Source organism: Rhipicephalus sanguineus, chromosome 5, assembly GCF_013339695.2.
Source record: "Rhipicephalus sanguineus isolate Rsan-2018 chromosome 5, BIME_Rsan_1.4, whole genome shotgun sequence".
In the NCBI taxonomy this organism is placed as follows: Eukaryota; Metazoa; Arthropoda; class Arachnida; order Ixodida; family Ixodidae; genus Rhipicephalus; species Rhipicephalus sanguineus.
Window position 1 is genome coordinate 10505434 of NC_051180.1, and position 24511 is coordinate 10529944.

A 24511-nucleotide genomic window follows, 5' to 3' on the forward strand; every position below is an offset into this window, starting at 1 on the left:
ACGTCCACTCACACTCATGAGCACTCACTCAAGTTCATACTCATATCCACTCACACTCATGAGTACTCACTCATGTTCACACTCACGCCTACTCACCCTCCTCAGTGCTCACTCACGTTCACACTCACGTCCACTCACACTCATGAGCACTCACTCACGTTCACACTCATGTCCATTCACACTCATGAGTACTCACTCACGTTCACACTCACGCCTACTCACCCTCATGAGGGCTCACTCACGTTCACACTCACGTCCATTCACACTGATGAGTGTTCACTCACGTTCACACTCATGAGTGCTCACTCACGTTCACACTCATGTCCACTCACACTCATGAGTGCTCACTCACGTTCACACTCACGACTACTCACACTCATGAGCGCTCACTCACGTTCGCACTCATGTCCACTCACACTCATGAGTGTTCACTCACGTTCACACTCACGACTACTCACACTCATGAGTGCTCACTCACGTCCACTCATACTCATGAGTCTCACTCATACACACACTCACGTCCACTCACGCTCATGAGTATTCACTCATACTCACACTCACAACGTTCAAATGAGTGTGAGTGAGTGTGAGTGAGTGCACTCATGAGTGAGTGTGCCGAGCTATGGCCGTGACCCTCTTTTGACTCTTCTTTTTCTTAGAGTGTACTCAGTTACTCACACTAATAGTACCCTCATGAGTGCTCACTCACGTTCAAACTCACGACTACTCACACTCATGAGCACTCACACACGTTCATACTCACGCCTACTCACCCTCATGAGTGCTCACTCACGTTCACACTCACGTCCATTCACACTCATGAGCACTCACTCACGTTCATACTCACGACTACTCACACTCATGGAGTGCTCACTCACGTTCACACTCACGTCCACTCACACTCATGAGTGCTCACTCACGTTCACACTCACGACTACTCACACTCATGAGTGCTCACTCACGTTCATACTCACGACTACTCACACTCATGAGTGCTCACTCACGTTCACACTCACGTCCACTCACACTCATGAGTGCTCACTCACGTTCACACTCACGACTACTCACACTCATGAGTGCTCACTCACGTTCACACTCACGTCCACTCACACTCATGAGTACTCACTCATAGTCACACTCACGTCCACTCAACACTCATGAGTACTCACTCATACTCACACTCACAAGTTCAAATGAGCGTGAGTGAGTGTGAGTGAGTGCATCATGAGTGAGTGTGCCGAGCTATGCAGCTGGGAGAACCTGACATGCAGAGGCGTAGCCAGGGGGGGGGGAGGGGTTCAACACCCCCCCCCCGAAGTTTTTGCTTTTGCTTGCGTATATATACACGCGCACATACAAACGCATGCGCGAACATACATAAAGTATGGTTGAACCCCCCCCCCCCCCGAAAAAAATTCTGGCTACGCCCCTGCTGACATGTGCTCTTCTTGGGGTATAAATAAAGAAAGAAAGTAGGGGGAGGGGGTGTCAGGCCATCCGGGCCGCCCCTCTGAATTCGGCAGTGATAGCACATGAAATGCTTGAAAAATACGCATAGTGAAGCAATACGCGCGGAAAGCACCCCGCCAGACGCTACCTTTTTAAACTACACAATCGAAAACAAACTACAAACAACACGTTCCAGCACAATCGTTTCGTTCGCTGAGAATCGATGCTGAGAATCGCGCACTAGCTACCCGTCTAACATGTAATTGTTATCGCAATAGAATAAACAAAGTAATGCTGTCAACAGCAGCGCAGGCATGCGCGAGTAGCCGCGATGCAGCTTTGGAGCTCGTACACGAAGTCGGTTGGTCTGTGCCTGCAAAAGTACACGGCGCGAAAACTGTCTCGTTCCGGCATGACACGAAAGAGTGTTCTCCGATGAGTGCCGATGCTGTCACATACCGCATCTATTAAGAACGGAGAACGTAAACACGGCGTTAATCGTAAGCAGTAGCCGGAGCAACGGAACGATCTGCCACTTCCCGTCGGCCGCAAGGAAATCTAATAACAGATGGAGGCTAGTTTCCTGCTAACCTTTTTTCAGCATCCCGTTTTCCTCAATCTCAACAACACGGCACACGAAAATATGTCGGCATTACCGTTCCTATCAGCCGCCACACGTCGATAAGTACGCTCCGTGTGTGCACATGCGGAGCGCGCTTAGCCTTCAACATGGCGGAAATGCGCTCTGCGGCCGCTAGATGGCAGCAGATTTTGCATAAGGTCTATAAGGTGGGAAAGAGAGGTGAGAGGGTAAAAGCCTAGCCAAGCCAGGACCACCTAGGTGACCACCAACCCTACTGTGACCCAGCTTTGTGCCACTTGGTGCAAGCTGGGCAATTTTTTTTCACGTGCATTACTCCTCGCGATTCCACGATTCACAAAAGATCTGAGGAAACATGGTGAAGACGACGTCATAAAAATGGCGAAGAAAATACAATCCCATGGTCATGTGGGTAAACTTAATGCAACTTCAAGCGAGTACCTTCGTGTCATGCGCAGGCAATCTACGGAAAGGATTAGTTGAACGCGCTTGCCAGTAAATGAGTTAGACTCACTTCACTACAACCAAGCGTTTAGCAGTGCCGCAATACCAATGCTTACAAAATAAAACGCACAAGACTCATTCAGCGATGATACCGAAACACTTTTTAAAGTGACTGAGTTTGTGCTCTTCATCGAAGCGAGTGTCGCCATGGTGACACTCGCATTGGTGGAGAGCTCTGGCTCAGAAGTTTCACTAATTTTACCAGTCAAATTTGTACGCCACTTCTTGAGAGTTACTCCCACGAGGATTTAGAGCACGGCTCCGCTACGGCTTCAGAGCACGGCTCCGGCAGGGTGCCCCGCTTCTAGTGGGCACCTCTGCGCAGCGCAAGAGAGCCGGGTGCGCGTGGCTCCCACAACCTTGAGTTTCGGATAAACGTTTGCAACTTCCCCATTCGCCCTCTGCAGCTCTGCATTCATTGGTCTTGTGCGATAATGAGGCATACATACACACATGCAGTATTGGTCTTGCGCTACTACCATAACGAGCGAGCGTCGTCTTTCCAAATTTCTCACTTTCAATTCTGCTTATTTGCTCATTTATAAAATGAACATCCCCTGTTCCACAGCACCACGAGAAAATAAAGCAGCACATAAACACTGCTTTCCCAACGTTGTGGGACCATTACGTCAGTATTTTAATAGAAAGGAAATGTAAAGTGTGTGTTGCGAAACGCAGCTTATCTTACTGCGAGTAAATTAGAATTTTAACATTTCGGCAGATTTAGCAGCTTACGGAGTGACGTGGATGACGCAAGTTAGCGTCTCCCAGCTAAAAAAAATCACATGATCTACCACTTATTGTCATGCGCAAACAGTTAACTCGGTTACCATTCTTTCATTGTCTCTATTACTGCGTATCATATTTTTCTCACAATCATATTATGCCTGCAGTCCACATATAGCCAGGTGTCGACCACGCACACAAGGTAGAGCCTTTTCGCTCCCGCAGAAAGAAATGAAAAAATAAACGAAGGAGAAAGAGAGAGAAAAAGGCATTAAAAGCTTGCCGCTTACATACCAGTTGAGGAATGCTCGATTGTTTGACATGAGCTTTGAACACGGAATACATGTGAACAAGGTCAAATCACAACCTGGGTGGACAGAATGAGTTCCTGAAATAACTGCTGTAGTTCATCACAACCCTTGAAAGCCTATGCTCGCAGTAGTGGGCAATGTAAATTAAAAATATGCATATAAATAACAGAAGAAAATAGAAATCTAGTTATTTTAGGACTCAGACGAAACAACTTTTCCTGCTTTTATTTCTCGTCTTTTCCGGCACATTTTACGTCGAAGGTGCGACTACGTCAAACCAGTGGCACTGGACACCGCACGTGAGAAGAAGCGGAAAAGCCCGTACCCCCAATTACGAGAGTTCACGAAGGAGTGCTTTTTTTTTTCGTTTCTTCTCGGCATGCGTGTCGTGGGGTAACGAGCGACCATTGTTCTCCTGCATCAGGGAAGAAGTGCGAATTGTTGTTTCTCGTGTTTTATTCCTCGTTTTCCTCAGACCGCACTTATCATTTAACGAGAACCACCTGTATATGTCTAAGTGTACTGTCTTTCGTTTCTCCGTCCCCTATTAGTTTGTTGCGTCATTTAAGACTCCCCTTCACAAATTTTATTTCTGTCCGCGCTTAATATTTAAGAACTTGAGACATGTGTTCGCAACGAACGAGGAAACAAATATTTTATGGAGATGTTAAACTTCACTTTATCCTAAAACCAAATTAGTGACATAAATGCTATGTGTTCAAAAATGAATATCGTTGTATGATCTTTATGAGAATGTTATGAGAGAGTGATAAAGAGATTTTGCAATTGTCAAGTGAAATTTGGCTAACACAGTTTTCATTTTCTTCGCAAATATGCATGAATGCATGTGTGACTGTTTCTCAGGAAGCCTGATATTTACGCCTCGTGTTCGCGAAACATTTGCTGGTTGCGGCAACCCCGTTCACGTCAACATTTATGCTTCTTATGTGAATGCCTCGATAAACCCGTCACTTGCGAGTACAACAATGACAGTGTGTGCCATCCCTGTCTCTGAGGGCTGTGTTGTATATCTAATATGAAGCGTTACTAACTCGCGCTTGTAAAACCTGCATGACAAGGTTGTGTGCTGCGAGAAGTCGCAAAGCGCTGCGTATTACTTATGTGATGTTCACTATAGAATCTCATCCCGCTGTATGGCTGAAACCTCACTTAAAAAGGCACTTCGTTTCTCTCTGCGTAGAGATGCGCAGTCGAAGCTCGACAGTCTCCGTGGCTTGCTGCCGCAGACACTGAGCGAAATTGTGACGACGCCAGTGATCAGAACGAGTCGCTGCGTTTTCGGAACCAGACACGGAGTCCTCCCCTCGCTTTGAGGACGACCTCGTAGGCTGGCTTCACGTCTTCGATCGGCAGTGTCGCCTCCACCGTGAATTTCGAGAGAAGCTTCGCCAACAAGACCTTTGCTTCCACCATCACGAATTTCTGCCCTGTTGAGAGAGTACACCATCAGTAGAGTTACTGTATATGGTATACCTTTAGAGAGAGAGAGAATAAGAATAAAAGAAAGGCGGGGAGGTTAACCAGGGCTGAGCCCGGTAAGCTACCTTGCACAGGGGAAGGGGGGAGGGGGAAAGAAAGTTAGAGAGGAGGCAGCAGAGTTGCGCATAGGTCTGGCTAGCAACCACAGCTATGCGGTGAAGACGCACTCCGTCTTTGCAGGCGACATGCCTACCAGGCCACCAATCGACATGTTTGGTGTGTCGAAGACCCGTGTTTAACTTTGCTGTGAAGGCTGCGAATGACTAGTGTCAATACAGTTCACTGCAGCGGCGTCATCGATAAATACAAAAATTGGCCCGAGCGTCAGCTCCTCCGAAATGCATGGTTGCTAGCGGCGTTTGGAAGACAGATGCGCAACTCTGCTACCTAAAGATAGCATATACAGTAATTCTAATCATTAGGACATTTTAGACGACTGGTCAGAACATGGGAGAAAGAGAGAAACACCCAAAAAGTACAGCAAGAGAAAAGTAAGAAAAATTCCACGGGTTCTCTTACACTATAGTAAAGAAGACTTGAAGGTGAAAGCTACTAGGTCTGGCTATAGCGTCCTGCTTAAACACTCTTTCCGTTATCCCGCCACGCCATCGGGCGCCCGCTAACGGTTGTCTGCATACACATAGCCCTTTATTTATGCACAAGCCGGCGTCGCCGCCTCTGAGAAAACTTTCCATGGCGCGCACCGCGCCGTCGTCACGTGTGCCGTTCGTGTTGACTCCGTCACGTGAGAGTGTGTCATGACCACTGACGCGGGACGTCAGGATTTTTTACCTCATGAGCTATATAAGGCTCTCTCCTTAATAAAGGTGAACCATGATGCATCACTTTTCGCCTTTACATGCCGCCTGTCAACCAATCAGAAAGCAAACACGCATGACGTTGAAAACTCTCAGGACACTGCGACAAACTTGCATGCGTCATTGACAGTTTGGAGTGACGGCGCTTGTTTGTCTGATACGTGATGAAGGAGCACCAACTGCTCTAACTGAAGATGTCGAAGTAGCGTTTTGGTTCGCTGTGCTGAATTTCTCACACAGACGGCCACTCAAGAAAGAACACGACTCTGTTTAGGAGTGCTTTGGTCTGGGCAAGCCGGTGCGACATCTGCAAAGTTAAACAGCACTGAGGACGAGAACGCAAGAAACATGAACACACAGGACCAGTGCGCAGTCAGCACTGGTCCCGTGTGTCCCTTGCATCCTCGTCCTTCGTGCTGTTTCACTTTGCAGTTGAACATGGCTGTGCAAATGACACCTGTTCGCGCACGCGCGTCGTTTATTCGTATAATTTGTAACGAGAAAACAAAAAAGCGCAATTAAACAAAAAGAGACGGAAATGAGCTTACTCTGCTGCAACGCTTAATGTTCTATGTGAATTTAAAGATTGTCGCGTCGCACAAGCTTATCATCAAATAACACTACATTGCTCTCATATTAGGTACGCGCTAAGCCTGGAAGACGCAGAAACCACAGGCCGGTGCGCTGTGGCTTCACTGGCATCACAAAGCGCGGGCGTTATTTACAAATATGTCTACAAGGTCTATATTGTATGGTCTATATGTCTATATATTATGAGACGACGCCCAGTTCAGTTATCGAAAGGTTATATTTCAATGTCCAAAGCGGCGCAGCCCGCGTGACAAACGAAGATGATGATTACAATGGTTTCTGTAGAATGATTACAATGGTTTCTGTAGAGATGAAGATGAACTATATAGTCAGCGCTCACAATATGTCTACATTTCTACAAATATGTCTATACTTACAAATATGTCATGTATGTCTACATGAAACAGGTACGAATGTTTCCCAGATATGGACACGTGTACAATAATTATGCAACGAAGTAAATATGCATAGGCACGTTACATGCTGTAGCGAAAAGCACACAAAACGAAATGTTAAAAAAAACGAAAGACAGCAGAATGGGCAAGGGGACAAGTGCAAGTAGCCGGTATTTTAGTTGACATTGAGCGAAAGAAGTGGACCTGAGCAGGCTACATGTAGGACAGGCAAATGGTGATCAGTTAGAGCAACGCACTGGATTCCAAGGAATGGGCAACGCCGTCGAGGATGGCGGAGAGTAAGGCGGAGTGATTAAACTATGGAGTTCGCCGACATAAAATGAAACCAGCTTGCGCATGGCAGGATGAATTGGAGATCACTGCAGTGCACATAGAATAGGCTAATGATGAGAGTATACTTCAGCGAGATATATAATTTATTAGAAGGCGGCTTAATGAGCTAGTGCGCTCATTAGTCTGCTGCTCTTCACATGGAAAAAGGGGAAAGCGATGAAAGTTGATGATGGGGAGAGGGTGAAGTGATGCGACCGTCGTTCAACTTACCCAGGCACACTCTGACCCCACTGGAGAAAGGAATGAAGCTGAACGGGTGCATGTTCTTGCAGTTCTCCGGCAAAAAGCGCTCGGGAACGTAGCTTTCTGGGTCGGCGAACTGCTCCTTGTTCCTGTGCAGGCTGTGAATGTTGATCATGCACGTCGTCCCGGCAGGCACGGTGTAACCATCTGCGAGACATTTCAGCAGTACCTCCCTCTGATTCCGTTACGCCTCACGGTGAGTTAGATAAACGGCTCAGGATAGAAATATCAATTACCGACACGATATGTGTTTAACCAGTGTCATCATTTCATGGAGTATCTTTTTCGGCAGGAAAACAGCCTAGTTCGTGAACGTTGCCAGAACAGCAACAAAGTGTTGCAAAAAAAAAAAATGATGTGAGGGGGAAGGAAAGATGTCTCGCGTTGTAGAAAGAAACTACGTCAATGAAAGGATGGGGCCTAGCTGGCCCGAAATCTGGGGGCAAACAGAGTGAAATAAGTGACACCAGAGTGCAATACTGGCACAAAACCTCCAACCAACACAACAATTCCAAGAAATAATCGAATAAACGATGCATACAGAGGTCTTTGAATATGTTTTGAAAAAACACTGGCGTACATTTGACTCACATTGGTGTCCTTTAAGAATGCAATTCGGAAAAGCAAGCCGTATCATGCAGTTAGTTTCAGCAGCTGCATTGACGCCCTTTCCTAAAAAATGTTGAGCTATTTATGCACCATAGGCTAACGCATAAAGATCATACCCACCAATGACGAGTTCCTCATCTAGTTCCCGGCCTATCAACGGAAACGGTGGACAGAGGCGAAGCGACTCCTGCACGTTACAATAACAACTTAAATAAGCAGAGCAGATTATGATCATGATGATGATGAACAAACGTCTATTTCAGAAGCAGTACACCGGGGCAAGCACCGGCTCTGCTCTACGTGGGAGGTTTCCTCTTTCTAGGATCCCTCTGGCCTTCTCTGTAGAACAATATAATTTTTCAGTTATACCTTCAAATACCTTATTCTTACGCCTACAGGCAGGTATGTCCAGCAATGATAAATACTGGTATTCTAATAAAATTGGCTCGCTGCATTACTTCAAGTTTACGACGGCATTGTACTTGTGAGATGTATTCACTAAGATTTTCTTGATACTACCATTAAATATTCTTTATTCGCTGTTAAGATTAGACGACCTGCCACTAATCTTAGTGCCGACTGTCAGGAGAGCTGGCCTTTGCACTTTAGATTTGCCAAATGATGGAAAATAAAGTAAAACTGAGATTATGGCTCAATATTGACTAAAAACGTTGCATACCCATTTTGCTGATTAGGTAGGAAATGTGCAAAAAGAATAAAATAACTTCACTATTCCCGACCAGGTTTTCGTCACCACACTAGAACGACCCCATACAAGTACGCTTATACTGTATTACAATATAGCCCAGACACTGAAAATGAACGCAGCAAACTAAAGTGCAGATAACCCCTATACATATCCATTTTCTGTTTTATTCTTATAGAAGAAGTTATAAGTTAACTCATCACAACAATTACATTCTCCCATGCGCATACCCCGATCATAACATTTTCTCTCTCTTTTTTTTTCCTTTTCTTTTTCTGCCCTCCTTCTCCTGGGGCGTTTCTGTCCTCGATCCCCTTCCCCTGTACAGAGTAGCACGTACACGCCTTAATATACGCCGACATAATTCTCTGTTCTTCCTTAAATAGTTTTTTTTCTCTCTCTATGATTTCAACTCGCACAATAATTACGTTTCTTCGTAATACTCGCCTTGATGCAGCACTCGAGATAAGGCAGTTGCTTGAGGTCGCTCGTGGTGATCTCGTGCTGGCCATCTCGCCCGAAGGCGTCGTCTAGCTCCTTCTGCAGTTTGGCCTGCTTACCTGGATTCAAGCCGAGAAGATACAGCGTCCAGCTCATCGCCGCTGACGTGGAATCGGCAGCCTGCGTACAGTATCTTGGCCATTTGAATACGCTCTTTTTTCTTGAAGTTTACAAGAAATGTGCTCGAATATTATTGTTTCTTTGGTGTTTTAACAGCGGAGCCGTTTAAGGCCGAGGTAAATCCCTGGGGATCAGTCGTCCGCGCTTTCTCGCCCAACTGCGAGAGCGAAGCGTGACGAGAGGGAGAGCATTGGTAAAGCTAAGTGGGTGAGAGGGAAGCTTAGTGTAGCGAGTTGAGCCTGGTAGAGAAAGGGTGGCGACGTGGAGAGGGTGACGCTGGGTAGAGAGGAGAAACGCAAAGGCGAAGCCATGACGGAACAGAAGTAGCTTGTGTGGAGAGGAGGACTGGCTGATAACCATCGTGGAAAAGATGAGGGTTCCGCATTCGTTCTGGAATGTTCGGCAATGGCCAAGCTAAAATCGGATGCCACCAGCTCCGTTGTTTAATCAGCCTTCGCGATGTTCAGTTGAAGCTGCGCGTAATTTGTCTTATTATTGTTTTAACACAGCTTACGGTCAAGCATAATTTGCGGCGAGTACCTATAGGCAGAGCCTCTGCATTTAAGGAATAGCTTATCTCAGTCGGATTCCAAAAAAGTGGAAGGCCTTCTTAAGACATTTTCTGATTCGATCGTGATTACTGTGCAAACCACCCCACGTATACCGAACGCACACGATTTCTGAGATGAACGAGTATATAGTTGAAAATACAGCTGTGCATGCTTACGCCAGCTGTCACTTCTAAAAGTGCAATTACACCATGTCAGATTATAGAAGGTGCGGCTCAACCGTGACAGTAGCAAAGTATCGCGATGGATGTTTTTTTTATTTGGCTCATTTCGTTTCGTTTCTATTGCCTGATGTGAGACCCTCAAAAACAGAGTGCGCCTCTACGTAAGTCTAGGCAAGCCAAGACGCAACAGGTTTGACGAAACTTACGGCAAATGTGACCGAGGTCGTGTCCTTTTCCAGTTCGTCCAAGGTGTACGATGATGGTGCAGATATATGCTTCTTTATGGCGGCATCTACGGCTGCCGGGAAGGACAACTCGTTGTCATGTTCGTCGTTGAAGCTCTCGTCTACAAGCTTTTTCATTATCGCAGACTTCCTCTTCTCTATCACCTGCAGAAAAAAAAACCAATACAGGGCACATCGAGTCAAGATCCATCAAAGCCTGTCCCAAGCACAACAGCATCATGCAGCTGCAGTATATGTTCGTTCACCGACATTCATTCACTAGCTTCTGCTTACAGAGCAAAATGAGCTTTTTTTTTTTCTCCTGAAGTTTCCATTTAGTATGAATATGGGTTCGCTCTCTCGTCTGTAAGCGACACGTGAAATATCGCTATCACTTACTCTGCACTCATGTGTGTAAAGGTCACGCTGGAGTACACGCAACAAGCCTAATCGGCGCTGGTATTCGTTCATTCCTATGACCTCTGTTGATCGCTTCTTCTGCCAGAAGACCCTTCGTATATTTTTAGTCACCATATTTTCATTGATATACTTAAACTTTGTCGAAATATAATTTATTTATTATTTATATTTTATTACATACTGCAGATGATAAATTATTCTAAGCAGGACAGACACTAAAGGCAAGGGGCAACTAAGCACAAAACTAAAAGATCATGTCTAATAATTAGCAGGCGAATTGCAAAATCACATCAATTAACCGTACTGGTCAGGGCTCTAATTTACATAAAATTGGCTAATATTGGTTAGATGGTTCCACTCTGCGTCAGAGAGTGCGTGAAAACAATGAAAATTGAAACGTTCTCTTAAAAAATAATATCACGGGTTCTACGTGCCAAAACCGCGATATGATTATGAGGCAGGCTGTAGTGGAGGGCTCCGGAAATTTCGGACCACCTGGGGTTCTTTGAATGCACCTAAATCTAAGTACGCGGACTTCTAGCATTTCGCCGCCATCGAAATGAGACAGCCGCGGACGCATAAGCGTGCGCAGGGTTGCCCTTCAGGGGGGGCGAAGGTTCGTCGCAGCGCCCCCCCCCTCCCTATTATGTCAATGTATGCGGCTGCCTTTGCGCCCCCCCTATCGCCCCCTTTGCCCCCCCCTGCGCACGCCTATGCGCGGACGGGATCGAACCCGTGACTTTCGGGTCAGCAGCCAAGCACCTTAACCACCACACCACCGAGTCGGACTGAAACGTAGGAAAAAAAAAAAGAGAGGCTTAGAGAATGGGTTTAATTATGTCGAGTATGTCTGGTGGCGAGAGATGCTTGGGCTAACTTCTCGTTAACAATTAAGTAAAAAAAGTTTATCTATCTATCTATCTATCTATCTATCTATCTATCTATCTATCTATCTATCTATCTATCTATCTATCTATCTATCTATCTATCTATCTATCTATCTATCTATCTATCTATCTATCTATCTATCTATGAGTATATGATAAATATGACTGACAGGTCACAACATGAATAACATGACATGTCTGTCACGTACTACGTCATGAAACCCTTTCCTACAGTCACGTGTAGCGCTACCCGCATACCACGGCCCATGGTATGCGGGTATGCGCCACAGGTGATTCACAGTCTATATCGACCCTCGAAAGCGAAAACAGAAATGAAAAACTTTATGAGACATTTTGCGTGGACGATTAAACAAGAGAAAGACACCGTCTGTTATAGTCGGCAATTTTAATGTAGCACGCAAACGCTTACATATGTATTCTAGCTGGGGCTCAAAAAGCGATAGACTTGCGTTGCTCGTCCCTCAGGAATACGCCAAGGCCAACAGTTGGTTTCGATAACAGTGACGCCCGCGCTGTAATGTCAGTGCCAGCGTTACGTGAGACAGTGAACTACCCTTTAGACGCTAGTGTTGTCAACGTGCCTGATAAGCCCACGACACGCACACTACGCGTATTACTCAAAGACGCAAATCCACTTTGTACGATTTCGCCTCCCGGCTGGAACGAACCGAGGCAACGCCAGTTTGCTGCACCGGATACGTCTGGGAGTTGCATTCACTCGCCGCTATGCACACCTCATCCGCCGTGCGGACAGCCCGAACTGTGAGCGCTGCCAAGTGCATGAAACAACAGCACTTGTGATTGCCCACTTTTTGTGTCGCAACGTAATACGCTCGCTTCAACGTTGGCAGGAATCTGTGTGGCAACACTAAGTGAGACTGATATTTTGTCAGCTACGTGCGACCAGACAGAGTCACCAACTGCTATCAGGGCTGTTATAGATTTTCTTAAGAGCCCAGGACTGGACACCAGACTCTAGCGAAAGCACTGTGTTACGTGGTATTGTATATACGCATGTCCCTTTCCTCTCCCCATCATCACCCCTCATCACTCGTTTTTTCCCCCTTTCCCTTTTACCCTGTGTAGAGTAGCAGGCTGGAGCGCACTAGCTCAGGCCGACCTCTCTGCCTTCAATTAAATTCTCTCTCTCTTTCTCTTGGCTCAAAGTGCGACATAAGCGGCTATTAGCTTATTGCTTCGCATAAAATTGATTCCCACAATGAGTGGGACCTCCTGAAATATTTCTTTTATAAGTTACTTTGATACTTCGTTTCTCTTGTGTGAGCAGCTTTTATTTGAACGGTGAAAAAGTTTACCAGCATTGCGCGACAAAAGTAAGGTGCAACTAAAGATAAACCTTTATGATACATACATATAGTAGCTCGTTAGGCCAGTGTCGCTGCCAGGCCCGTAGCCAGGAATTTTTTTCTGGGCGGCCCACTTGTTGAAAGCCTTGACTATTTGAGAAAAACGCCTATTCTCATTATTTGTTTTTGGTAAAACACCATGTATCATAAAAATTTCGGAAGGGGGGGGGGCTGCCCCCCCTCCCCCTTTTGGCTACGGGCCTGGTCGCTGCCCATCTATATGGCCACAATGCACAGCTGCAGTAGACAACAGTGTGCCATTTACGTAGGCCGCCCGCAGTTGTAAACACCTTCTATTGTCTGGCTTCCTCGTTGCGCAATTTTCTCGGAGGCGCCTTTCGCAGCGTTTTCTTGCTACCTTATACTTAGGTAAACACATGACTCAGTTTTTAAGCATACAATACTCCTTCCTAAACAACGCGCTCCATTCTTCTTTCCTTCTAATTTCGAGAACAATAGCATTACGTAAACTCTATCCTTCAGGGCGCTTACGAGCTTAAACGGTGTGTGTGCGTGTATCATATATATATATATATATATATATATATATATATATATATATATATATATATATATATATATATATATATATATATATATATATATATATATATATAACTAGCATACACATGCTAAAATAAATAATGCACATGGTACAGACTTGTTTCTCTGGGTATACGTGTTGTGCAGACGGCCCTCTAGCACACTGTGCCAACGACGCCATAGGCTGCTCTCGGGCGTCCATACTTCCCATTGGGCCCGCCAGGCAAGCTCACATTTTAACACGAATTCATTACTCGTCGCCCTGACATCAACGCCACAAGACTTTCGACCACTCACGAGCCACTGACATATATCTCGCATCTTGCCGCTGCCTGTGACGAGTGTCAGCTGCAAGGGCTACCACGTGCTTTGCGGCGAAGCGCCAACAAAATGAAATGCAGGACGCGTTCGGAGGGCCAAATTCAAAAATTATTTTCTTCCTTAAAACAAAAACTATTTAATTAGACTTTCTTCATTACTTAACGATGTAGTGTACTATCAAACTTCGCATGACGAGGATTTTTACTAGGACCGCATCAGTATGAAAAATACGGTCAAACATGCGACAAATCGCAAATTTTCTCTAATTTCACATTTTGTTTTCGGGAAGATCTGAAGTCTATTTTACCCCTAAACATTTTTGTACTAAAATACACTTTCCTAAAAATCATATACTATTATTATTATTGGTTAGGAAGAGTTCCAGATAGCTCAAAAAAGAATCACGAACTTTCAAGATTTTTGTAGTTTTTGAAGATACGTAGCTGGTAGCGAAACACAAAAATTACGGAATTAATGAATAGGACAACTAAACAGAACCTCTGCGATAGCGCAAGCGTGGTTTCGAAGCTCAACACACAAAAATAGATTTTATACAGATTTTTCTATTATTCACAGTTTAACAAATACCAGCGAACTTCGAGGGGGCGCCACGATCGTCAAAATTTTTTTCGAGCAAAAATGTTTTGTCACAATACTCTATGCGGTACAGGAAAAAGGCACAAATTTTATCAGAAAAATCTGCGATGTGCGAGCGCCACGTCTGGGACACTTGGCATGGAATGACCCTATTATTATTATATTATTATTATTATTATTATTATTATTATTATTATTATTATTATTATTATTATTATTATTATTATTATTATTATTATTATTATTATTATTAAAGTGCAGCCTGCTCTTGGACTTTCTGGCGTTTAATTCCCTACTGCAACATAACTCAGTCGTCAATTCCAGTGGCAACGTCTTAGACCTGTGTGTGTCAAACGATCAACCCCTTGAAGTTTCCCGCTCCAGCATCTCTCTTGTACGTCCTGACAAATTCCACCCACCACTTAACGTAAGATTATCCGCATCAGCCAAAACAACGAGCTACAGCAGTTATGTAAACAGATCTCCAAGATTTGCTTTCAAGCGAGGTGATTACACGGGCCTGTATCATTACTTGTCCACCGTTGACTGGTCACAGGTTACTGACAAACCAAATGTTGATGACCAGGTTGATCAGTTTGCGGAGCTTGTACTGAGCAGCATGCGTAATTTTATTCCCCAATACACACATAAACAACGTAAATATCCCCACTGGTTTTCATCTGAACTTATCAGTGCACTGAAGCATAAAGATCGCGCACACAGGAAATCTAAATGTTCTCCATCGAGCGAGTGGAAGGAAGAGTTCAGCTTTTTTCGAACTCTCGCTAAACGCCTATATAAACGGGATCATAGTTCGTATATTGAATTCTTAGAAAAAAGCGCTTCTGACAGGCCAGCTGAGTTTTGGAAGTATGTACGTAAACGGTCCAGCAAAAGCGGAGAGTCTTTCAGACTACTAGACTCAAATGGGGTAGAAGTGCATGCCGTCGCTGACTGTTTTGCCGCACATTTCTCATCCGTTTATAAGGCCTCAGACTCTAGCACTGATATCAGACCGCCTAAGGCAGTTCGCTCACCCAGTGCTTTGTCGCTGGATGAAAATCTTATCTGCGAATGCATTAAGTGCTTAAAACCATCCTTATCATGTGGCCCAGATGGCATCCCCTCCGCCATACTAAAAGCTTATAGTAGTATATTTGTCCCAGTACTGACTACGATATTTAATAACTGCCTGGACACTTCCACATTTCCTAGCATGTGGAAAACTGCTCGTGTTTTCCCAGTATTTAAGTCGGGCTCTAAAACAGATGTTTCTAATTATCGCCCGATTTCTCTACTATGTGCCACATCAAAGATCTTCGAGCTGGCTCTTCACAAAATATTGTCTTTTAGTGTTAAAAGCTCATTGATTCCTAATCAACATGGTTTTCTCGCTGGCCGCTCAACTACCACAAATCTTGCTAGTTTCATGACGCAGATCTCCACACCTATTTCTCAGAGAGGACAGGTTGACGTACTCTACTGTGACCTGAGCAAGGCTTTTGACGTAGTCAGCCACACACTGATTATGGTTAAACTTGCGCAATTTGATGTTGACTTGTCGGTTGTGAATCACCTGCAGAGCTATCTGCTCAATAGATATTGTTATTTAGCGGTAAATGGCCAATCATCTTCTTTGTATAAAGTGACTAGTGGGGTCCCTCAAGGGTCAGTATTAGGCCCACTCCTATTTTTAATTTACGTTAATGATGTTTCTTTTGCCATTCGTAATTCTTCTTTCCTCTTGTATGCCGATGACATCAAGATTTTTAAGGAAATTCATTCAGTTAACGACTGTCGCTTGCTGCAGTCAGATTTGCGCTCTTTTTCCGAATGGTGCAACGCTAATAACCTTTCTCTGAATGCCTCGAAGACAAAATTCATGTCTATCACTCGCAAAACATCTAGCGTGTCATTTCAATACTCTGTCAATTCTGTGTCCTTATGCAAGGTTTATGAGATCAGTGATCTTGGTGTTGTTGTTGATAGCACGTTAAACTTTTCTGCTCACGCTAAGCGTGTTGCTTTGCGGGGTCTTCGCACCCTAGGCTGTGTTTGCAGATTGTCTAGAGAATTCCGTTCTCCTATGCCCTTCCGAAAATTGTACACCGCGCTATGTCTTCCTCAACTGGAGTATGCGTCCGTGATATGGAATGGCATTGCTCAATCCAGCGGTAACACCATTGAACGAGTCCAGAAAAAATTCCTTAGCATATATAACCATCGCTTTGCTCAAAAATCTCGTTCAAATACTGCTGAATTATTATCGTTGCCATCACTTCACTGCCGACGAAATCGTTCTGATCTCTTGTTTCTTTACAAGCTAGTCCACGGTATCATATCCTGCCCTGTACTTCTCAATTGTGTTAATTTTCGAATTCCACGTAAGTTAACCAGAGAGAACAGACCGTTTCATGTACCCGCCTGCTTCTTCCAACACTCTACCGTTCACAGAATACAAAGTCTCTATAATGTTAATTTTCTTGATCTTGACATTTTTCATAGTCCACAATCATTGTTTTTATCCGAGCTTTGTACTGTTTTGACATAGTATGGCACAATGTACAAAGTCTTCCCTTCTCCGTCTTTCCGCATAGTTGTATATATGCAATCTAATTTTTCATTCCCCTTCAATATTTCTCGTGTTGTCTTATTTTACTCCTCCCCTTTTGTGTTCATTTCTCTTTGTCTACGTGTATTTGCTCTTTTTATCTCTGAAGACTGTCTGTATTGTATAGTTTATTTTTATTGTTTTTTTTTTGCGTGCGCCTGCACAAAGACCTTACGGTTGTTCCTGGGCACGTTAAATAAATGATTGATTGATTGATTATTATTATTATTATTATTATTATTATTATTATTATTATTATTATTATTATTATTATTATTATTATTATTATTATTATTATTATTATTATTATTATGTGTATTTCGCTTGCGTTGTGTGACGCTTCGATTTACGGCTGAACACATGTGGTTGTTAGTCAGCGCCGTGGTCTGTGTCCTGTCTTTGTCCCGTCTTTTTAGCGCTGTTTTTCTACTGGTCCCTTACGCGTTCGGCCAAGATGACTCGAAGGCGAAAGCCATCCGGTGTGGCTGTCTTACCGCGCAATTTATATCGATGTCTTACCCCTACTAATTAACATTCACTAATTCAATTTCACTAATTAACCCAAAATTCACTTAACTTGATGTGATTACCATAATATATATGTACAGTGTGCTTTTACTCGCATTCCTATGGATTTCGCTATGCTAGACGTCACGTAAACTTTTTTGCTTTTCTTTCAAGGCTGCGTTCGAGCCTACAGGTACTGAGGTGGCAATACCTGACTGCACAGCATTTGTCAGCAGGTATAGAGCGCGGCGTCAAAATGCCCCAACGTAGAAATACTTCATGGCGGTCACTTACGGAAAGATGCAACTTGCCGATGTTGTCGACGGTACGCTTCCAGAACTTCCCTTCATGCGTTGCGTCGTAGAGGGCCTGTATCCACAGCCAGGGCCGGAAATATCGCACCGTAAGCAGGTACGTCAGGCTTCATGAGAAGGTTGCAAGAGGACGACGTCCTTTGTAAGTCATTTTCTTAAAACGCAGATAAAGAGCTGCAGCGGCGCATTCAAAACGCCTGTCAATGCAACCAACTGCCTTACGCCTTATTTCAATTCTCTTAAAGAGAAAGGCGTGAGTACGAACGTGTTAGTGAGAGAGAGAAACGAAATGCGGAAAGGCAGGGAGATTAACTGGGAAATAAATATCTGGTTTACTACCCTGCGCCGGGGAACGGGTAAGGGAAGTGTGTCAGTGAGAAGCGAATGAGGACGTATGACGGAAACTTCTCTAGCATGTTGCCACGCCCACTGACATTTTATCGAACGCATATGCAAAGATACAAAGCATTAGTTCCATCGATAGCGTTCGGGATTTTTCTGTACTCATATTATAGTTTCCTGGAGTTTAATTAGGGATGCTGAATTGGAACCCTCATAGTATCATCCCATAGTATCGGAGTTTTTTTTTTTTCTTGGATCGTCACTGGCGAAGCAGGAATAAGACACAAGAAGTGTTAATTTTGTTTAAGTGGGACAGACAGATAGAACATATTTGTCAGTTGAGTTTGTAGCAATTACTGGATTGATCTGTCTAAATCATGCCTTTTCTACGACCATTCCTGTTGAGGCTGCGACATGCAGAGGTTTTGCAATTAAAGTAACTCACTAGTTGAACCAGCGGGCGTATTCTTTCCTATTTCCATTCTGCAAGCCTAAGTGAATTCCAAATAAAGCACCTGGGACAAAAACAGATAGCTTACTTAGGCGCTTGCGAGTACAAAACATACAATTAACATGCTACGCATAAAGTGCGTGATAAACGGATCAAAGTTCGTTATCGAGTGGCGCATTACTCACGGCCTATGATGTCGAGAACGCAGTTCTGAATGTTGTTGTAGCAGACTATTGGTTCGTCCGGTGACTCTGATGCCATGGTTTCGATGCGTTTCTCAAGAACATGACCGCTCTCGTTGAACACAGCCATGCAGCTTTCCAGATGATCGTTGTTGAAAGCGTTCTTGAAGAGCTTTGCCTTTGCTTTCCACGGGTCCCCTTTGCTGTAATGTGTGATAATTAATTTGCCTCATGCAATGTTATTTCTTATGCTCTGACTGCATTCATTCGGCGCTTCATTCTTTGTGAGAGGAAAGGTTCGACGTACATAAAAAGCTAAAGTAACGAGCGCTTAGGATGATCACCTTGTCAGCAGATTCTTCGGGCCCAACCACGACTTCAGGAACGCGTACGAGTTTGGTTTCCCGGTGTTCTCCTTTGCAGAAAGTAATACCTGCAATGCATAAGGTAAAAATAAGAAATTGTAAAAGTAGCACTGCTTTTGAGATCATTAAAATAAATTCTAAACACAATAAAACCACGTTTTTAAGATGAACCTAATGCGCTGTCTCATCCCATAGTACTTTTACAATTGTTTACTGAATGCTTGGCACCTTGTGCCATACGTGCGTCACCCAACCAGAAGTGATGAACATGCAAGGGCAGGAATCCAAGGAATATAGACAATTTAAACAAGAAGAACGAAAATGTGACATAATCGTATGAACACGAGACCTATCGCATTGTATTTTCAAATTATATGTGATGGTCACTTGTCACAGTTATGTTACGTATTGGACTAAGGTATTAAGTTTGCTTTATTTCTTACTAAGACATTGAAAATAATAATGAAAATGTTTCGTATGCTTACCTCTGCTGCTTCCGGCGTATGCAGAACGACTGTGGGGCTCGTTCCTATGTACACCTTGAAAGTCTTGCCTTCATACATTTTGGATACTTTTCTTATAACCCTGAAAACCACTGTAACAAGGGGACCTCTTAAAATTGCTAACACACAAAATGAATCAGAATATGTATGTCAAGCAGACGCGGCGCCAATATGAAATAATTGAAGTAACACAAAAAAAAGAAGCCGTTGCAGGCACAAATGAAGCAAGTGTATTACTATTTTTCTTCCGTTAACTAATCAGTAATTGCATTACTAAGAACCCTCTAATTTGTTTTCTAAAGTTTGCATTAACGTGGTCCAGGGTGTAATATGTTTCTTGGTTATGCTGATTTAATATTGCGTTATTAATATTCCTTTATTATCTTTTATTTTTCATGCTCCTATTGTTATTTTGTCTAAACTACAGCCTGATTCCCTCCTTCGTAGTTGCGTGGGATATTTCAATCAGGACTGAACTACGAATAGACGAACCAAGTGCTGCTGAAAGCACGAGGTTGCTGATGCGGTAAACTCGATTTCACTGCTGAGTGTCATATGTACATTCTTTTTAAACAGTAACTGAATCTGAGACTTTGGTAGAACACTGAAGTGAGCCAGATTAGCTTGTGGTGTCTCTACACATTCACCTGATGTCGACAAGTTTCACAGAGACAGTCAATAGCTATTCCCCCCCCCCCCCCCCTTTCTCTCTTGTGGAGTAGCGAAGAAACGAGCGGGGAAAACGAAGTTGCACCGTTCAAAAACCCAACCAGGAAAACGCCCAAGTAACAGGTTGACGAGCAAGAGCGGATGCTGATTACACCCTGAATTGCACCATGGCAGGCTCTCGCTCGACCGATTGTGTTCTCCAGACAATGCTACCGAGAAGACTCAGAAATGAAAGGTTTCAAGCCGTCTGCTGATGTTTAGACGCAACTGTACCGCGAAGCTGCAGCCGTTACCCTTGCTTATGTGTGCGCTCTATATTGCGGTTCCTGAGATGAAATTTGTGTATCAACATGCTAGCGGTATTCGCATTTTATAAGTACAGCAAAATTTCAGCTAACCTGCCTGGCTCAAATAAATCCGCGTTTTTGCAACACTTATAGGTTTTTGCATACAGCGCTAGTTTCTAAAGAGTTATATGGCAAGTTCTTGTAGACCAACTTGATTCCCATGTAATTTTTTTCACAACAATGCGCGACTACACGGCAGCTTGAGTACTTTAAGAAGTATGGATAGGTCCTCAGTTTAGCTCCTTTACTATTAATTGTCATTTGATGTAATTTCATTCTTACATGGCTTCGAATAAGTGAATTATTGTTCACCTGTGGTGAAATCTCAGAAGCAGGATCAAATCGTTGTGATTCATTCTATATTTAAGTAAGCAGTGACAATGTATCGGATCACGTTAAAGAACCCCAGGTGGTCGAAATTTCCGGAGCCTACGGCGTCTCTCATAATCATATCGTGGTTCTGGGACGTAAAACTCAATCAAATATTATTACAATGTCTTGGTTAATGTGAAAGATACGACCACAATATACCAAAGCCTCCATTCAAACTTTTCTGGCAGTTGAGATTTCCCAAACGAGAGATGGAACAAGTTTATGCAATACTGTGGAAGATATGAATCAAGTGATTTATTAATTCATATACGCACTTGACTTACTTAGAGGGCTGCTTGAGCGGCAGTTTGCTTAACATGTTTCTCACAGTTTGTCCGGCGATAACTGCACAATTATACCGGCGTCTGCGTCAGTCGTCAGTATTTCAATAACCTAAATCCAGAGTTTGACGGAATCCTGTCTGGTCGGGAGGAGGCATTGTAAAAAGGAAGAAACGCCGACCACAATAAACAACTCGGAGGACGCTTGAGCTTCGCCTTCAGGAGTACAACCCGGTAGCGTAATCAGACCCCGTGCGCATCGCCTTCACAATCGCTAGTCTCGCTTCGGTTCTCGGTGCATACCTCAACCTTGCCGCAAGGAAGCGAACGCCCGTGCCCGTATACCACTGGCCGTTTCGAACTATCCTAGAATGCATACTGCAAGTACAGTTGCGAAGTGCCCACTACGCCATAAGTCTGCCTTTTGCGAATCAGCGAAGTGCCCGCTACGCGTCCGTAAGGCAACACGCGAACCTACGGAGCTGCTCACGTTGTAGATGATTTTGCTGCTGCTGATGACTAAATATGTCTGAGCGCTTTGTAATGGGTGGGCCTTTAAAACACCCACTCGTTGCGCAATTCACATGTTTTGACGCGTGGCGCGATTCTACGCTTCTGCCACGCAATATTACATGCATTGAGGAGACTCCTCCCACTGCATGACATTCGTATAGTGTTTTTTTCCGAAGAAGTTTCAAGCAATGGTGTGGCTCTGTAGTAGAACACCTGCTTGCCACTCTGCAGGCGTGGGTTCAGTTCTCACTCAAACCAAACATTTGTATTATTTATTTCATTTACATCTGTCTTGATTTTTCGGTCACAAACAACGCTGATTTCTTGCTCACAATCACCGACGCCGCGCCGCCGCCGACGCCAGCATTTCTGCGTAACGAGCGCTTTAACGCTATCGCTTTAAAACAAGACGTTCCGGCTCCCCCACGGGAGCCTTGTTCACAATGAAGTCGAAAAGTTACGACAAGCTAGGTACGTTTCAATCTACGTTTCAAAATGCGTTTCAATCGACGACAGTACAGATTGAAACGTACCTAGCTTGTCATCACTTTTCGATTTCACATAAATCGAGAGAGAGAGGTATTTGGCCTACCCTTGTTCGATTTCATTGTGAACAAGGCTCCCGTGCGGGAGCCGAAACGTCTCGTTTGTTTTAAAGTGTTTTATTGTGGTCGGCGTTTCTTCCTTTCTAAAATTTCAATAACCTAAAGTGCAAAAAAAAAAAAAACTGGTCGTCATCATCACACCTTTGCTACTTTCGTGTCCTTAATGTCGCCTAATTCTGACCTTACTTCTACGACAAACATTTTTCACAAACAAATGAAACTATTGGTGCAGAGACTCGAAAATTGATTCATGGGTGACGCGTTACAAAGAATAATAACAAATATTCAAACGAATTATGAACAGGTAAAGTTCAGTACACTCGAGATTAAGTTAAACGATCATTGAAAGGCATTCCTGTAAGCAGGCCACAGCGTATGGTCTCACCCGAGGTGGCACTTTTGGACAGGTGCCTCCTGTACTGCCAGTATACGGAGAGCAAGAACAGCGGCGGCAGCCAGTCGGTGCCAGGCCCAGGGATGGGGCGCAGTGTGTTCCACGTGTAAAACCACCGACGACAGTGCATAGCCAGCAGGGCACAAGACAGGAGCACGCTGACCCATGGCAGCGACGACAGGAGCGCAGCGTCGAAACGCGAGGGCGCGAAGAAATTCCAGCTGACAGCGGTTGACAACGGGGCGGTCATGGTTCTGGCACTGGCAGCACAAAAGATCAGCGCACGAGTGGCGAAAGTTGCCCACTGGACGTGGCGCGCGCGACGACAGCCTTGACGCCTTAGGCGCTCGACAAGGCTAGGGAATCCCGCGCAGGTGGATTTGAATACAAAGGGACCAATTTACGCAGGCTCACGTCACGGGCACGGCTTGTTTAAGAGGGCAGCCGTAACTAAGAGGTATTTGGCCTACCCTCGCTAGGGAAAAGGGCCTTCGTTGCGCACGAATGCTCGAGACTAAAGCAGGCTTTCGCTTCATCTGTCCTTGATGCAGTCAGGAACCGAAGAGGACTTCTTTCGCCGTCGCGTTGGCAACGAGAGTGACCTATTCAGCGCTGCATAAAAGTACTCAAAGTATCACCACCGTAATTTGGAAGCGTCGTGGCCGGACGCTGCCTCTGTCTTGGACAGCGTTTAGTTGCTGACCGGGCAAGGGTTTGCAACACTCGTGGATAAAAGCGGAACTTTCCTTAAATGAATGTTTTGGCTTTCGCGCTGAGAAGCCTAATTAACAGCTGCAGAGACGGTGTAGTTTTCCTCGAGTCACGTGCGTCGAAAGCACAACCCTATAGTAGCTGAAGAGGGTGTTCGCAGAAGTCGAATGACGTAGTGAAATGTGCCGTGTTCGCATGACTTATGACTAGCGTTTTCGTGACCCCCATAGCAAAGACTTAATTCTCCTCCACAACCATTGAGTAAGCTAGACTCGTGCATAAAAACGCTGCCATGAAAAGCAGCCGCTGCCTTGACGAAGACGAGTACCCTGGCCGAAATGTTGGCTGTACAGCAACTTACGATCACTTCGAGTACCTACCCTGCACGGAACTTTCGTCTGACAACCAATAAGGTCATATCAACCAATAAGGCCACTTCTTGGCTTGACATCAAAAATGTAGGGTGCATATTATCACTACGGCTTAAACTACCGTATTAGCTTGGATGTTTCGTATAAAAGAACTTCCGCTAATTGTTTATGCTCTGGCGCAAGCGTGAGCATAGGCGTGCGCAGGGTTCAGGCGGGGGACGAAGGTGGGCGAAGGTTCATCGCAGCGCACCCCCCCCTCCCTATTAACTCAATGTATGGGGCAGACTTTGCGCTCCCCCCCCTCCTTTTTAGGTGACTGGGGGGGGGGGGCAGCCGCCCTCCTGCGCACGCCTATGAGCGTGAAGTCATAAACATAATATAAAAAAAGCATGGCTTATACCTCCGTCAAAGGAATCGGTATAACACGAAAGT

The 24511-nt window shown here is 44.6% G+C and overlaps 2 protein-coding genes across 2 annotated transcripts; both read right to left on the reverse strand.

The window, feature by feature from the left end:
• Window positions 1-3070: 3070 nt before the first annotated feature.
• Window positions 3071-8301, reverse strand: LOC125758689 (cytochrome P450 4c3-like). Its single transcript, XM_049416138.1, has 3 exons — window positions 8222-8301; window positions 7460-7639; window positions 3071-5039 (listed from the first exon to the last, which is right to left on the reverse strand). The coding sequence occupies exons 2-3, from the start codon at window positions 7605-7607 to the stop codon at window positions 4870-4872; spliced, it is 318 nt and encodes a 105-aa protein (XP_049272095.1). The 5' UTR covers window positions 7608-7639; window positions 8222-8301; the 3' UTR covers window positions 3071-4869.
• Window positions 8302-9200: 899 nt separating this feature from the next.
• On the reverse strand, window positions 9201-23291 carry LOC119393194 (cytochrome P450 4V2). Its single transcript, XM_037660041.2, has 8 exons — window positions 22989-23291; window positions 19799-19908; window positions 19293-19381; window positions 18952-19151; window positions 18761-18830; window positions 17954-18080; window positions 10368-10550; window positions 9201-9428 (listed from the first exon to the last, which is right to left on the reverse strand). The coding sequence occupies exons 1-8, from the start codon at window positions 23245-23247 to the stop codon at window positions 9216-9218; spliced, it is 1251 nt and encodes a 416-aa protein (XP_037515969.2). The 5' UTR covers window positions 23248-23291; the 3' UTR covers window positions 9201-9215.
• Between the last annotated feature and the right edge of the window lie 1220 nt (window positions 23292-24511).

What these genes read in the sequence shown, in the direction of transcription:
- LOC125758689 (XM_049416138.1), bottom strand. Translation starts at nt 7,607, where the DNA reads ATGATCAACATTCACAGCCTGCACAGGAACAAGGAGCAGTTCGCCGAC. An exon ending in TGGGGTCAGAGTGTGCCTGG is followed by an intron (nt 5,040 to 7,459) that starts GTAAGTTGAACG and finishes CTCTCTCAACAG; the next exon opens with GGCAGAAATTCGTGATGGTG.
- LOC119393194 (XM_037660041.2), bottom strand. Translation starts at nt 23,247, where the DNA reads ATGACCGCCCCGTTGTCAACCGCTGTCAGCTGGAATTTCTTCGCGCCC. An exon ending in ATACGCCGGAAGCAGCAGAG is followed by an intron (nt 19,382 to 19,798) that starts GTAAGCATACGA and finishes TATGCATTGCAG; the next exon opens with GTATTACTTTCTGCAAAGGA. An exon ending in CGACCTCGGTCACATTTGCC is followed by an intron (nt 9,429 to 10,367) that starts GTAAGTTTCGTC and finishes TACTGTACGCAG; the next exon opens with GCTGCCGATTCCACGTCAGC.